Below are 17293 nucleotides of genomic sequence, written 5' to 3'. Positions count from 1 at the left end.
ATGATCTCACAGACACGATAGAAATTAGAAAAAAAATAGTAGAGTTTATATACGATTCTAACATAGTCTTTCAAGTATCGATAACCGACTTATCCCACCAGTCTATTATATTAAAGGAAGGCAAGTAAATTAATCTGTCTAGTCCAGCAGTGGCGTAGCTATGGGGGGGGGCGGAGGGGGCAGGCCGCACTGGGCGGCACTTGCTTGGGGGCGGCATATTCGCGATGGAATCATCTAGTGTGGTTCTTAACCCTGAATAAACTAAAATTTATGTAAATCAACGAATAGCAAGAGCTTAACAATAATCAATTTATTATTTTAATAAATGCTGATTTTATGACCCTGCAAAAAATGTATGGGGGGGGGGCAATTTTAAGGATTGCCCCGGGTGGTACATACCCAAGCTACGCCACTGCAGTCCAGTTTTATTGAGCTACATTTGAGCTTCTCAAAAATAGCTTATTAACTTCGTTGCCTTTGTAAGTTATCTAAAATAATTTCAAACAGATAATTGCCTTTATGTTTTCTTTCAATATAAACATACATATATTACACAATATAAACATAAACAGAAAATAAAAAATACTTATAATGTGTTTCTTTATACCAGTTAGGAAGCCCGCTACATTTTTATTTTTAAGGATTGTACTAGGAACATTATTATACAAATTCACACCTCCGTACATCATTCCCCTGGTCGTACTCGTTTTCTTATACCTAACTAACTAACTATCTTTAAATTGATCTGAAATGTCAATACCCCTTATGTTTTTATAACAATATTACGACATATCTAAATCAAATTTTGACCAATAGGAGAGCGCAAATATCAATTATCTCTTCTCAGAAGTCAAAAATCCACGTCAAAAGCAATAAAATCGTGCCGGCGCCGTCGCAGTAGGAACGCTCGGTAATCTAGCGCTCATACTACAACTTTTTATAATATTATGACAAATTTAATGTGGAACATCTAAACCGAATTTTGCCCAATAGGAGAGCGCAAAAAACAATTATCACTTCTCAGAAGTCAAAAATCAACGTCAAAAGCAATAAAATCGCGCCGTCAAAATTCGGTTTGAATATACTTTAAACAATACTCTCATATCAGAAGCGGATAGCTATCATCTTTTTAAAACAAAATGTAATATCAAAATGCAGACTAACTATAGAGTGATATGCGAGATGCAACGTGTCAGTACTTTTCTTCCGCTTATTTTCCCTTGAGAGAAATATTTTGGACTTAATGAAAGTTCTAAAACCATAATTAGTTACACAGTCACCATATCAAAATCCTATAGACCATTGGTTCCCAAAGTGGTCCCTACGTAACCCCCAGGGGTCCCCGGAATCATTCAGGGGGTCCGTGGAAAATTAAAATTGATTTGGGGGTCCCTGAACAACGTCAGGGGGCCCGAGCAAGGTTTAATATAAAATAAAAAAATTGTGACACATTTTTATTAATATGGAAGTTAAAATAAATAACAATGAATAAAAAATTTCACATGAATTGTTATTTGCTTGTTTGGAAACTGATAAGAAAGGTGAAACGTTATTTACTGAATTAAAATGATTTTTCGATGTAAAAGCTATACCTTTGACTAATATCATCTCAGTTGCTACTGACGGTGCTACAGCAATGGTAGTACGACACCGAGGCTTTCAGGCATACTTAAAACAAGCTATACCGAATGTAATATCGGTACATTGTGTCATTCATCGACATCATTTGGTCGCAAAAAACCTTAGTGAACGTTTGCATGAATCACTACATTATGTCATAAGAGCAATTAATAAAATCAAAAGGAATGCCTTAAATGAGAGATTATTTGCTCAACTTTGTTTGGAAAATAATGATGACTTATGATTATAATCGTTAACTACTTAGCACAGAAGTACGTTGGTTATCTAAAAGTGCATGTTAGGATCGCTTCTATTCGCTCTTTGATTCAGTGTTGGAATTCCTGGAGAGTAAAGACAATGATTTGCGTCACAATTAAAATATCGCTTATATGACTGATTTATTTGTCAGATTGAACGAGACTAATTTGAAACTACAAGGTGACACATTAAATTTAATCAAAACTAAAAGTGTTATATAAGTTAAATTTGTAATTTTTCTATTATGCATTTATGTAATTATTCACCCAAGGTCCATGGGCAAGTTTTGAGTATGAAAAGGGCTCTGTGGGCCAAAAGTGTTTGGGAGCCACTGCTATAGACTATAGATAATTTAGGGGAAAACTTAAAAAGAAAGGTTGCCTAACACAATTGCAAATCCAAATTTGAGCTGTGAGAAAAATTGAAGATGGAATGGAGAAAATTGTTTCCGTCCACCTGCAAGTCATTAGTAGTATGCCAAAAAGGGTTGCAGTTGTAACTAAAGCTAAGGGTGGACCTATTAAATATTAAAAATAAGCTTTAAATAAACACTTTAAACAACCTTGATCGATTTTTTATTTATATTTTCACTATTTTTTAGGATATATAACATTTATTGGGGTGCCACAAGTCTCCCGTGCATTTCTCAAATATAGAGGAAATGACAGGTAACAATGAATTCAGCGTATCATTATTTGTTAAGCGCCTTCAAGTGCTTCAAGGACCGTTAGAAAAGAAATTTTAGCAGTTTACTATTATCTAGCCAATGGTATCATGCTTCTTGTCAAATAAATATAATGGAAACAACTGCGTACCTTGCAGTTTGTTCAAGTGAAGACAGAAGAACTGGAGCTAGAAATTTGGATCTTCGGAATAATATTATGACTTGTGGAATACATTATTGACAGAAGAAACTTTCCATTCTTAAATAAAGAGCATATAAGATAAAACGATTTTACGGTTACACATATCTTTGTGAATCATTGTTTACAAACATGAATTTAATAAAATCAAAATATAGTTCTCAACTCACCGATATTATACTCTCATAATTCTGAGGCACTGGTCAATGAACTGCAATGTGGAAGGTGAAACTGACTTTAAGATTGATCTTATAATGTTTACTTTGTATGTATGAGGTAACCATGACATCTATTTAAACAAAATATAAACAAAAAATAAAATATTTTAAAAGTATTTTTTGTGTATTAATTATTGTTTTTGACTTATGAGAAGTGATAATTGTTTTTTGCGCTTTTCTATTGGGCAAAATTTGGTTTAGATGTGCTAGATTCAATTTGTAATATAATTTTAATCGATAACCGATCATTCTCACTGCGACGGCACGATTTTATTATTTTTGACGTGGATTTTTCACTTCTGAGTAGTGATAATTGTTTTTTGCGCTCTCCTATTGGTCAAAATTCGGTTTAGATGTTCTAGATTCAATTTATATTATTTTAAAAAGTCGTAATATGAGCACTAGATATTAGAGCGTTCCTGCTGTGACGGCGTCAAAACGATTTTATCGCTTTTGACGTGAATTTTTGACTTCTGAGAAGGGATAATTGTTTTTTTTTGCCCTCCTATTGTTCAAAATTTGTTTTAAATATGCTTCATTCGACTCTCATTTATTTTAAGTCTTAATATTAACGCTAGATAACCGAGCGTTTTTACTGCGATGGCGACGGCACGATTTTATTGATTTTGACGTGAATTTTTTACTTCTGAGAATGGATAATTGTTTTTTGCGCTCTCCTATTGGTCAAAGTTCAATTTAGATATGCTTCATTCGATTCTCACTTATTATAATACGAAATATTGTTATAAAAAGTCTTAACATGAACGCTAGATAACCAAGGGTTTCCAATGCGATGGCGACGGCCCGATTTTATAGCTTTTGACGTAGATTCTAAACAGGAACGCTCCTTGAATTTGGCTAGAAAAATGCATGTCATATAATGAAATAATATTCCACTTTTGCCCCCTCTGAAAAAAATCTGAAATGCCGTTCCTGGAGTGGAGTAGAGAAACGCCGGAATATAAATTGTTTTTAATAAATAAACCATATTAGACATAAAAAACTAATAGGCAGCCTCTTGAAAGGACTGAAGAGTAGCCCCCTGTAAGAAATAAATTAAAAAGTTACATGTATCTTTCATCATAAATGTTTAGATATTCAGGAAAAGGATAGAAATGAAATACATAAACATATTTTTCATATCACTTTAATGTTATATTTTTATAACTACTTTTAAGATGTACAAATGTGATTTTTTTAAGACAAAAATATAATTATTTTATTTATCGAGTTAATAAAATAAAAACTTGTTACAATGTAAAAAAAACCTCAATACTGTTTGTATAATTATTCTATTCAATTATCACTATAACTGTCTCACCGACGACGATATAACGAGTGAACGTATTGTTAGAAGGTTATTAATTCTGCTCTAATATATATTATCATATAAAAAAAACGAAATTCTCATACATAAACAAGTTAGGCATAACAAAGTCTTTCAAAGTGATGCCCCCGAGCCTCGGCTGATCGACGTGATGAAAAATCAAATACTCAATCAAACTCCTCTAAGATGAAAAAATAAAGCGAAAAATAAACTGAAATGTTAACATTTACGTACAATAGAGAAGTTCAACTGTAGGTACATATTTAACATGTTTAAAGATCTATTAAATGGCATCAGCTAGTTCAGTCTTATTCTTTTACATTTATATATTTATATTAGAAAAAATAAAATAGTATAACTGCCCCATATTCAACATTATTTTTTTTCATACAAAATAAATAACTGCCTGAATATATCACAAATATATATATATATATATATAAAAAAACTGCTCGATAAGTATCAACATTATGAAGGTATGAAACGTGAAGAATTATCACAATTCGACTAATGCGTAAACGTGATATTAATATATATATATAATAAATATTCAATAATATATTGATACGCGAGAATAGCGATTAAAAGATAAACAAGGGCAAGTACTCGTAAAATAATATACACAAGAAAAAATTTGGTATCATTCAGCATAAATTAAAAAAAAAAATATATAAGTATAATTATGAAATGATTTATTTACAAATAATAAATTATTAACTATGCGTATATAAAATTACTTATTGCAATCAGCCCAAAGATAAGTTAAAAAAAAGAAATATTAATTTATATGAAAATAAGACAATACGACAGGACTAGTTATCTTTCAATCTATTTGCTAATACGTCTCTTAAATCAAATTACACATAGGTTTGTAGGTACACAAAACTTAAGCTAAGAGCAAAATGGATGGGAAGAACAGTAACCGTGGAAGAATTCCTTCACATTGTGTATTTTAATATAAATTATACATCAGATTGTCTTGCTTTGTGTATTTATTGCTTTTTAATTGAGTGGTTAGATAAAAATACGCCTTACAAGACAATCCGATGTGTATTTTTCATTATTTTATATAATTATCTATTTTATATTTTTATAGTTGATTTAAAAAATAGCTGCTTTCTTACGTACAAAAAATATCGGATTATTTTTGACACTTTAAGAATATTAACATCAGTTATTAAATAATACATTATAATAACACAATATTTAGGTTAATAAATAAATATAATTTCACTTATTAGAGAAGAAAAATATACAACAAATAGAATGTGCAAGCATGCGCTTCCTAGATTCGTAAAGGAACATTTTTTTAAATTTAATATAATTTGGTTATAGACGATTGAATCGGGTGGAAATCTTATTGGATCTAAGTGCATTTATAATCAATAACAAGTGGATAAAAAAAACACTTCTAAGCAACAGAAAAACTTGTATTAAAATGTACTTCTTTCGTATGATTTTATCACTTAGATTCAATACGATTCTTACCTTTCAATTTAAAAAATAAGATTATTGTTAAACAAGGTGTTTAAAGTTAAATAAAATAAATTTACAATATTATTGAATATGTATATATAAAAAAAACAAACATAATTTTACTTTTTCCTATCGAATAGAGACAACTTAGATTTAACTGCACCTTCGCAAATTATTAACCGTTGTTGAGATAGGCACTTTCTGCTACAGGATGGTAGAGGAGCCGAGTCCTCCTTTCTTAAATTATTACCTAAATCTGAATTTGTACAAAGTTCAGCAATCTTACCTTGATTGCTCTTGCGGTGTCTCAACTCGGCCAATTTACGACCAGCGTCCCCGAACTGTGAATTTTGACCGTCTGATATGTTTTTAACGTCGCCGTCAAAATGTTTCCGTAAATCGAGAAACTCTGACGGCATTTTCCTCGAACTCTTCGACGAGAACAGATCCGCGCCTAATTTCGGTAGCAAGTTGCCGTTAGCCATCATTTTGATACGCGTACTCGGCACGTTGGCAAAGCTAGTTTTGTATATAGGCGTCTTGTAATTCGAGCCTTTTCTTTCGAAGTACTCTACTATTTTAGATATCTGAGCCGATCTAGCGTTGCTGATGCCCGAATATGTTCTTTCGTCGAAATGCAACGAGTCCGAGCCGGCCAAAGACGATATATCGTCGGAGCTGTCCGTATAAATGCTGGACGCGCGTTTACTAGAAGAATATAAAAGTTGATTCGTCAAAGGCGCCCGCATTATTATATTGTGAATCTTTTCATCCAACGCTAGTCTATTGATCAAACCGAGATCGACGCTCCTGGTGTCTATGTCTACGTTGCTACTAACTTTATGCACTGGACATGCGTTGCTTCTTCTATTGTGATACAACCAACAACAGCGATTTAATAATTGACATTCTTTCAGTGGTAAAATATCTCCGGATACTTTATAGGAATTGCACTGCACGCAAATTGTACCGCCGTCGCTTTCGGAACATACAGATTCTGCGTCGTTCAGTTTCTTTCCCAAGCTGTCGGTTTCGTTCGACTCGTCGTCTTCGACGTTTTTATGCCAAGCTTCTTTAGATGACGATTGATTGAAACAATCGAGATCGTCTAAGCTTCGCAGAGAGCTGACGGTCGTTGTTGACATTGCAGAATCGTCGTGAAAAAACAAGCTGGAATTAGCCGAACTGCTCGAAAAAGTCCGACAGCTCAAAGTATGACCAATGTTGATATTTTTATGCCAGTATTTGTTATGCAAAATTCGGTAGTAATTATCCAAACAATTATAGCATAGAGATATCTGATGGTCACATAAAGATTTCAAACTTTTCTCAGCTCTCTCGTCGGAGCATTGATTGCAGTCGTTTTTGGCTTTCGAATCCGTTTCGGGCTTTCCAGTTCTTCGACCGTTGCAGCACTCGCCTTCGAACGATTCTGCGCAAACTTCATCCGCGTTTTCAGTATATCTACCGCAAGTTAACTTACAATTACAATCGTTATTATAAACGTCAGTACTATCCGAAGAGGGTAAATTATCGTTTCCTTTACTCTCGGGTAATTTGCAATCGCTGGAAACTTGATGAATGTTCTTAGCAAAAAGGCACTTGTCAGTGGCAGGACACTTGCAATGGCAAAAAAATCGCAAAACGCAGGGACATATTTCAGACGAATTGTAGCAATCGGGTACAAAGTTTGCCGTTGAAAAATCTTCATTAACTACGGAAAATATTCCGCTCTCGCACGACCCCCTTCTCTTCATATTGATTTCGCTCTTTAACGATATCATCGCCGGTGAGAACGGACTCTCGGACGACAGTTCGATACTCGAGCTGCTCTTTTGTAGTAAAATCGGAGACGCTTGTTTATAAACAGGGACATTATCATCGGAAATATCACAATCTTTTAAAATTGACTCAGCTTGACTTTGATCGGTTTTATCCAGATCGTTGGCAGAACTGTTTTTGAATAGAGGATGGCTATATAGAGATTTTGCCTTCCCACTGCTCGTATTTTTGGCTAATTCGCTCGACTCGACCGGCGGTGGTTTATCTTTATCTTCTACGAAACTATTAGTCCTACTCGGTTTAGTAACAAAATTTGAATTATCTATGTCCTTAATATCACTATAATTAGTTATATGAGTTCTATCGACACTTTCTATATTAGAGGTATTGGAACATTTAGCACTTAAGTTTAAAGCTTCTACTAATTTATTAACACACTGTTCTTCGCGCTTAACGGAAGTCGAAGGAACGTTATCTTCCGAATCGACACACTCGAAACTGTTCTGCCTCGATAGCACCGGCGAAGACGGCAACGACGTTGTTTTCTTTATCGAGTCCCGCGAGTCGCCGAACATTTTATCCTTTTTGTGGGGCAGCTCGATTTGAATGCTGCTAGAAGCTCTCGTGTCTTGATTGCTGGACGTGAAGAACGGCGACGGCAATTCAAAACAAGAGGAGAAAAGATCGCCGGCTCCGGACGCGTATATATTCGGCGATCCTATTATCTTTTTCACTCCTTTGAACTGAGCGAACGTCACGAAAGGATTAACGTTCAGATCTTCGCCTGGTTTAGGCACATTTCTAGGTTTGTAATGTTTGTCCTTCAAACGCATAGTTTCGGCAATCTTGTAGAGTTTGGCATAGTTCGTGAAAGGCTGCATCGAAACGGAGTTGGTCTGGCTCGACACACCGAGCGATCTCTGGAGCAGGTGACAGCGAGCCTTATCGCTCGGCGCCTTGTGCTGCCAAGCTATTACGCCGCTCAATTCCGAAAGAGATCTTCGATGCTCCACTGAAAGTGTAAATTTATTTATATAAAAATTACCGTCAAATAAATATAAAAATTACAATAAAATATCCTCACATATCCTATAGAATTCCTTGCAAGATTTTTTGAAATCGTTTTGGTCGCTGTTGCTCTTCATCTTGGAGATTCCCAATCCCTTCGATTGCGAAGAGTTGTCTGAAACTAATTTGACAACGAATTCTCCGCTTTCGAGTGAATCTGTACTGCTATTGACGTGCGTTTTTAGTGTTAGCACATCGACAGAATTCCGCTTGGAAACGTCCATTTTTGAAGGTATATGGCGTACTGGAGTGCTGAAAAACAAATTTTGAAAATTTATAAAAAAATATACTTCATAACACTATGACAATATTTTTACCACAAATACGAAATGACTCAATTATTACAAAGACTTCATTTGCCCCATTTGAAATAAATACTAAAAATCTTAATGAAATAAAAAGTCTCTGATACCAAAACAGAAATTCTTTGGTTATTTATTTATTTTTATTTTTAGATTAAATTAAGACCATCGTGGCAACAGGTTACCCCAATGCGCCACGATGGTCGAAAACAAATTTTAAATTTATAAAACATAAAAAAACGTATATATACATAAATATAACAATACTTAACCCGCCGTTGGTCGCACGGCGGCGCAGCGCTCACCCTATCGGTTTTTTTGATGCCGTTTTTTTTGTATGAAACATATCAACTTGCGGGTCCCTCTACTTTTCAAGAATTATGTTTTCTTCAATATTGCAGGCTCAAACACGTGTTTACTAATTCGATATACATTTGGTTTTGCGTATTAGTTGTCTTATATCAAAGATCGAGAGAGAACGTTATTTACGCGTGTTAGATTCGTGCTGGAAATTTTATTTTTGGTAGTTTATTTTTATTATTATTTACTTTTTTGTTGTTATTATTATGTTTTTAATTTATTTTATAAATATATTTTATTTAACTTGATTGATACATAGTATAAAAAAACTATTTTGAAATTTTTTTTCGATCCTTTAGATAATTTTAACAAATTAAACAAATTTATCGCAAAGTTTGCAAATAAAAATATAGCAGTATTTAGGAAAGAAAACTGACACTACGATAATTCATCACCCAAAACCAAGTGAATAGAATCGTCCAAAATGTAATTTTTGCCCTAGGAAAAAAATCGCAAAATCACCATAAAATGCCACATGTGCTATAACCCAATATGCAAAGAACATTCATCGGCAATATGTCCAGATTGCATAACTTAGTATTCAAGTAATCAAGATCAAAAATAATATACATTTTTTCATGTTATTTTTGAAGTTTTAAACATATATCTAAAAAATTATATTTTACTTTTAAAATATTTAATATTTTATTTTTCTTCTTTCGTTATGTAAATAAAAGTTTTAAAGAATTTATTTATTTTATATATACAACACTAAAATATACCAAAAATAAAAATAATAATAAATATTCGATATTTAAACTTAAAAACGTAAAGAACTGGGAGGCGGCTATTCGCTCAGGCGCGACCAACGGCGTATGCAATACTCGCGCGACCAACGGCGGGTTAAACATAACAAAAAATTACAAAATATTAAAATTAAATTATATAAACTGGGTCAGCTCCTCGTAGCTAACATTAAATAAGTCAATTTGTAATGCCAGCGTATTAAGGAGCCGGATGGCCACAGCTATAGGCGAGTCGGCAAGTGCGGATGTCCTAGCCCTAACGGCCATCAAAAGAGGTCTCGATCGTGATTCTCGAAAATGTTCCGGAACCCAAAACTGGAATTCCTCGAGAATAGCTGGATTGTCGACAGCACCTTTTAGTAATTTAAAATATGCTTAGCGACATACAGCTTTCTGCGAGAACTCAGCGAATCATATCCCAACGCTCCTAAAAGAAAGGCGCTGGGATATAAGTACGGATAATAACCAAATGTCCTTTTGTAAAGGTATCTTTAATACCTTTTTTGAATTTTTTCCACTAAAAGGGAATATTTGGCTATTCGGGGATTCCAAATTATAGATCCCGATTCAAGAATGCTACGAACTAAGGTGTCATAGAGGATGCGAATAACTGACGGATCGTCAAAGTGAAAGGCATTCCTCATAAAAAAGCCGAGCATCTTGGAAGATTTATCACAGACCTCGTGTATGTGTAGAGAGAACCTCCATTTGCTCTCGAAAGTGATTCCGAGATCTTTAGTGGACGTTTCTCTAGTCAAAATGTTACCACCGAGATGGTAGAAATAAGCTGATGGCGAACGGGATCGAGAAAATGACACAGTATGGCACTTTCCGACACTAAAGGGCAGACGGTTAATGGAAGCCCATCTCCACAGTCTAAATCACTTTGTAGAGAGGAGTCTACAACAGATCGAATGCATTTATATAATTTTAAATCATCTGCGTACAGAAGAAAACTTGAATTTTTAATTGCTGTATTTATGTCATTAATAAATAACACAAAAAGCAGAAGTCCCAGATTGGATCCTTGAGGAACCCCCGAAGGGGTAAAATATTCTTTTGACAATCGTCCACCATAGATTACAAACTGTCTACGATTGCTTAAATAACTCGAGAATAACCGAGTTAAATTATCTAAGCAACCGAGGTTCGACAATTTATTTAATAATAACCTATGACAAACTTTGTCAAAGGCTTTCTCAAAATCTGTATACACGACGTCTACTTGAATTCCCGCATCGAGAGAAGTTGTCACCGTTTTGGTGAACGGCAGAAGGTTAGTAACAGTGGAACGGGCAGGACGAAACCCGTGCTGTTGGTCTAACAAAACTTGCCGAAAGTGATTATAGAGATATTTATGAATAATTATTTCAAATAATTTAGCAGGAGCTGACAACACTGCGACTGGTCTATAATTCTTTATATATAATTTGTCACCCTTTTTATGAATAAGAGTGACTTTTGTGCATTTCCATAGATCAGGAAATGATGATGTTTTGAGTTATTCCTCAAAGAAAATAAAAAAAAAACATCTCGAATCTATCCCAAAAATATTTTTTTAAAATCAATTCAGTGAAATCATATCGAAATACATTTTCACTAGTAGATATATATTTTTAGCAGTAGATAAGTATGTAACAGTAGATATACAGTACGTAAATATACATTTATATACTTATTATATATTTACATGCAATGTATTAATGTAGTGAATGTATATTTTCACTAGTGAAGTCCAAATACATTTTTACCAGTTAATATATATTTCTACTAGCAAAAATATAATTTAACTGATAGGCGCTAGTGAAATTATATGCTTCTCTAAAATGTCTACGAAACTCAATTTGACAGTTGCGAAACGTCTATTTTCTGTTCTAATCCAAACCTAACCTAATGAAACTTGTAAAACTATCATTCTTGAAACTCTTATCTACGACACAGCCAGAACGCGTGTGAAATATTTACATTTGTTCCAGGAGCACCACGCGAGTATAAAGAATTAAATACAGGAAGCAAAATAAATGGCTTTATTTAGACTAACATAGAAAATGAAAAGTTTTTGGTATTATGCTAAAATTGTATTTGATTCATTGACTTTTTAATCTATCGATCAATAAATTGTGATGTTTTGATGGATAAAATCAGTCAAACATGAGAGTTGGTTTATATATAAAGCATTGAAATCTGAGCTTTTCCGGTCTTTAGCCACAGATGCAAGTGACACTTTTATACACATTTTTTAAGTGTAAATTTACATGATAATTGATCTCTTATTCGTGACAGAAAAAAGTACAAAATAATTATAGTAAGTTAGCAGTCAAACGTCACATTCTCTCAAATCAGATGAGCAGTATTATACCTATTTGCAGTGCTATTTTCTGAAACTGATTCGTTTTGTTCATTTTGATTCAGGTGTTCTAAGATATACTCCAATTTAGATATTATATCCACAAATAACGGTCTTTCCTTTTGTTCAACCTGAAAGTTTAAAATATAAATAATTATATTGAGCAAAGATTAATTAATAGACCAACGTTGAAATTGAGACTCACAATGCAGCACTGAAAGGTTAGTCTAAGAAAATCCGGGATAGTGTCCCCGTCGCATAATTGCACGAAAGCGATGTAATCAAGTCCAAAATTATCAGTGCGCGGTAAAATATCAGGATCAGCATCCAACTGAAATTAAATTAAACAAAATAAATATCTACTAAAAATGATGCGAAACAAATACATTCATAAAACTCACTCTAGCAATCATCTGACAAAGAATAATGCCATAGGAAAATATGTCAGATCGGTGATCGTACCAGCAGCCCTTAATACATTCGGGCGACATCCACCAGGGAGATCCGACACTAGGTAATCTATATCCTTTACTAAAATTGTAAAAGTATTTATGAAACAAAATTTATTCAAATGTATTTAATATATTTATTAGCGTAATTACACTGGATGAGGTATTTTAGCAGCTAGGCCAAAGTCACCGACGACAGCAGTTAGCTGGCCGTTGGTTTCGTTTTTGTGTATAAGGACGTTCTATGAATGAATAAAAGTAAATTAACTATCGATTCAATCTATATTATGAGTGATATGACACGAAACTCACTTTACTAGTCAGGTCCCGGTGAAACACTCCGAACGAATGTAAGTAATGCATGCCGCGCGCCACGTCCAACGACAACGAGGTTCGCACTTGCTGCGGTAGCTCGTCGCCACCTTGCAACACTTGCTCCAGCGAGCCGCCGTTCATGAATTCGGTCAGAGCGTGCAGTTGACACTCGTGTACGCACACGCCCATGAACCTAAAATCAAGAATATTTGATTATTGATGTGTTAAGAGTTTAAATGGCATTTGATTGAACGTATTAATTACCCGAGTATGTTAGGATGGTTCAATTTGTTCATCAGTTGAACTTCCTTGAGCATATTAGGCCTGTTAGACCTCTGCTGGTTGAGTTTCAGCACCATGACTTTTCCTGTTGTGCGGTGAGTTACCTGTGAACAAATAGAAAGTATATAAATATTATTTTTATTTTATCAAATTGTTTAAAAGTAAATATTTACAGTTAAGTAATTTTTATAACCTGTACGTGGGAATTTAGAGACTTAAATTTTAGCCTTTATTCGAATAACTTATATTACTTAACATACACGCTACTGTTGTTTATTTTTATAACTATAGTAAATAATTTAAAATAAATTTGTTGAGGAAATGTTTAAATACTTTAAATTGTATGAATATTAAAAAAAATATTTATTATTTTCTTGCATAGTAATAATGGGATTATTTGATTAGCAAACAAACTTATTGTAAACAAACTTTTAAAAAACGAGGTTGAATCAATAACATGATAAAATATTAAAAATACATCTTTATCATTGACATAATAAATTATACTACAATATATCTGTCAGCGGATTTTTCGGGTTAGGCGGTATTAAATTGCGATATTTTTTAAATTATGGATATTTAAGGGATAACAAATCAGATTAGAAAAATAAAAAAATATAAATTTATCAGTTCTAAAATAATTGAAGACCCTATTTGAAGAACAACCATTGTCACAAAAATATATTTTTATAGGAGAATAAAAACTAATTTTCTTCTTTAATTACAGGGAAATACTTTATTACGTTTTAAATATAAACAATAGATATTAAAACGTAATATTAGAAATAATACAACACACACAAAAATGATAAACAAATTAAAAGCAACTTAGACATTGGTTGTTTACGGTCATTTTTTTACATTGACTGTTTTTCAGATAAAACTTAATTTTTTTAATATATTTATTTACAATTTGCTCATATTTATGGCTCAAGATTAACATTATTGTATTCATAAAGGCATACATTAAAAATACTACAATTACAATTTTATAAATTTCATTAACCCATTATCGGCCACCGTACACGCTTGTGTACACCTGTTCAGAGGTGTTTGGTGTTTTCTTTCTATAATTATTATGGAAGTAATTACTTATTTTGAAACTATAAGGTAGTAGTGTACTATAAAAAAATAAAATTTGGCAATGCGTAAATAAATGTCATTGGTTTATCATCATAATATGGATTTGAAACAAGATTATTTAGGTAAGATGTTTTTATCGTTTTTTATTATAAATAATAACACATTTTGACTTGTTTTTTATTATTGTTTTTTTTTTTTTATTATTTGGACTAGACTATAACCTGATATACTATTAGTATGACAATATTTTTCAATTACCGTATTCTAGGTTATATTTTGTTACCCTGTACACAAGCGTGTACAATGGGTATCTGACCGTTAACTAATTGTTCAGTCTACATTGTTGCACAATTTCAGGCGATGATAATAATGAATCTTGATACACTATCTATCATGTTTTTGAATGATAAAATGCTCAAAGTGAGACCGTTGTGCAATCTCATTCAGAGAAACTTGTGCCAATGGGGAGTTTTTCATGAAAAATTGTTTGTGGATGAATCTATGATTAAATACTTTGGCCGCCATTCAGCTAAACAATTCATTATGAGGAAAACTGTGCCATTCGGTTATCGGAATCGGGCTGCACAAGTTCAGACAGCTACTGCTATACATTTTATGTTTATTGCGGCAAGCCTACGTAAAATCTCTGCTGGCATAGATGCCGATTGTCCCAAATTTTGACAGTATAGAGCCTCTGGAAATAGTGAAAAGATGGTGCAAGGTTCCTAAGCAAAAGGTGGAAATTAATGTCCCAAGTCTTCATCAATACAACAGAGGAATAAGTAGCGTCGACCAAATGGATCCCTTCACTCTTCTTTACCGGGTGCTTATAAGAGGAAAAAATTGGTGGTGGGAAATCTTTACCTAATTACTGGATATAGCCATTTCTAATGCTTAACGACTGTGTGTTTTACTCAACAAGACTGGACAGGTGACTTATATGGATCAATTATTGTTCAGACGGACGATTGCCAGAGGGTACATATGACAGACATAAACGAAAAATCATCTAACATCATCAACAATACTTGGACCAGAGCGAAAAACAACGGTCACAACCCCGAGCGGATCGAAAAACCATTGTGTTGTGTTATTTGCCACAAACAAGGTCACTGGCGTTGTGGACTTTGTAAGAAAACATCGTGTTGAGCGACCATGCTCTGGGTAGTTTCACTCCTAAACTTCCCATTGTACACAGCTGTGTACACCCCTTTATTTTTTAAGTTATATATATTTATTTAAATTTTTCTTTTTCAATATTTTTCTTTGCTCTGTATGTCGTAATAAATAAAAATTAAAAAAAATCATATGTAGTTTTTTTGGCGTTAATGGGTTAAGAGACACCTTCACTAGCCATTTCAATGTTTTCACAATTTTTTTTATAAAAAAAATGAATTAGCAGGATCTTGAAGGTATTTTGTTAAAAGCTTCATAAATTAAATTTTTTTGAGCTCGCAAAAAGTTTATTGTGATGGGAAGGTCAATATTTTTAATAATTTTGAAGCTATTCCAAGCTTCAGAAAAATTGTAACGACATAGCACCTCCCTTTTTAATGAATGATCAATTTTGTACATCCTAAGTTTGAAATGTTTACCCATAAAAGATTTATAATATAGCTTTTTTCATAGAATAAAGATGTGCGTTTTTTTTTAGAATGAAAGGTGTTAGTGTTTTTCTTACTTTCAAAATAATTTTATCCCAATTTTTGGTATAATGTTTTTTTTCTTTAAGCAGGTAATAATTTAAAATCAAGTGATAATCCGTTATCGTGTAAAATACTCTTATTACGAAAGTAATGCTAAAATTATTTAAACTATCTATCATAACTTTTCAGATAATACTGCAACATTACCAATAGTTTAAACTAAAAAAACATTTGCAACTTGATGTTTTTTTTTCTTATTTCATATTAATAGATTTTCACCGTTTAAATATAAATATTACTTAAATACTTGCAATCACTTTTTACTGAACATCCTTTGATTTAAAATGCGTTTTTTTTTTTTGGATAAATAATTAAAATGTAAGGTGTAAAAAAAATCACTTAAATGAGAATCCGCAAATGATGTATTTTTCAAATTTAAAGTGCAATTGGTCAGAGATTATTTATACGTGTTGCACATTTTTTCTTATTTTTTGAGTGATGTAATAAATTAGTATACCATCGACATTTAAGAAAAGGAAATTTTGTTTATGTAAAATAGAAACATAATATGCCCGCACAGACTAGAAAAATATCTGTTCTGTGTATGCACGTTTGCTCTTCTGTTTTTGCGGCGTTTTTTGTAATATAAGCTGCTCAATCCTTATGTGTAAAAAAGGGTCACTAAGGGTCAATAGTATTTAGAAAATCGTCACAATTTATTTTCTTCTTAATTCCACTCTTGTGTCTGTGACCAACTCGTATTTAACAAAAAAAGGAATATAAAACCTTTTATATTTACAGAAAGTGTTTTATTGATCATTTTAACATTTTTAAATTTCAAGAAAGAAGACTTACATAAATTATCATTTAATAATAAATTTATACATGCATTGTTTAGTCGGTTTAATGTAAAGAACCACCAATGTTTAGGACATTGGTAGTTCTTCATACAAAATGTATGGAGTGTTTTTACGATTTTTTTCTTAACGGAGCTTGTAGAAAATGCTCAGCACTATACAAAATAGGTTTAGATGATATTTGCGCATATTAATAAATATACCAATTATAAAAAACATTACATTTAGGTTATTTTTTTATACTTGCATATAAGTACATACATATGTAGTTCTCTACTCGCTTTTAAAGCAAAC

General features: G+C 32.8%; 1 protein-coding gene across 1 annotated transcript in view; it reads right to left on the bottom strand.

The window, feature by feature from the left end:
* Nucleotides 1–4090: 4090 nt before the first annotated feature.
* The window catches only part of cdi (serine/threonine kinase), a 42386-nt gene continuing 29183 nt past the window's right edge, over nucleotides 4091–17293 (bottom strand). Inside the window, exons 2-9 of the mRNA XM_088190998.1 lie at nucleotides 13396–13517; nucleotides 13129–13324; nucleotides 12970–13058; nucleotides 12769–12898; nucleotides 12573–12698; nucleotides 12380–12498; nucleotides 8629–8864; nucleotides 4091–8556 (exon numbers count right to left, since the gene is read on the bottom strand). Coding sequence (XP_088047124.1) covers nucleotides 5882–8556; nucleotides 8629–8864; nucleotides 12380–12498; nucleotides 12573–12698; nucleotides 12769–12898; nucleotides 12970–13058; nucleotides 13129–13324; nucleotides 13396–13517 — 3693 coding nt within the window. The 3' untranslated portion in view covers nucleotides 4091–5881. The remainder of the gene's footprint in view (nucleotides 8557–8628; nucleotides 8865–12379; nucleotides 12499–12572; nucleotides 12699–12768; nucleotides 12899–12969; nucleotides 13059–13128; nucleotides 13325–13395; nucleotides 13518–17293) is intronic.

The sequence above is a fragment of the Plectrocnemia conspersa genome, unplaced genomic scaffold (assembly GCF_051122295.1).
Source record: "Plectrocnemia conspersa isolate PC_06_02 unplaced genomic scaffold, ASM5112229v1 ptg000001l, whole genome shotgun sequence".
In the NCBI taxonomy this organism is placed as follows: Eukaryota; Metazoa; Arthropoda; class Insecta; order Trichoptera; family Polycentropodidae; genus Plectrocnemia; species Plectrocnemia conspersa.
The sequence above is the reverse complement of the archived record's forward strand: the minus strand, read 5'-3'. Positions and strand labels throughout refer to the sequence as shown.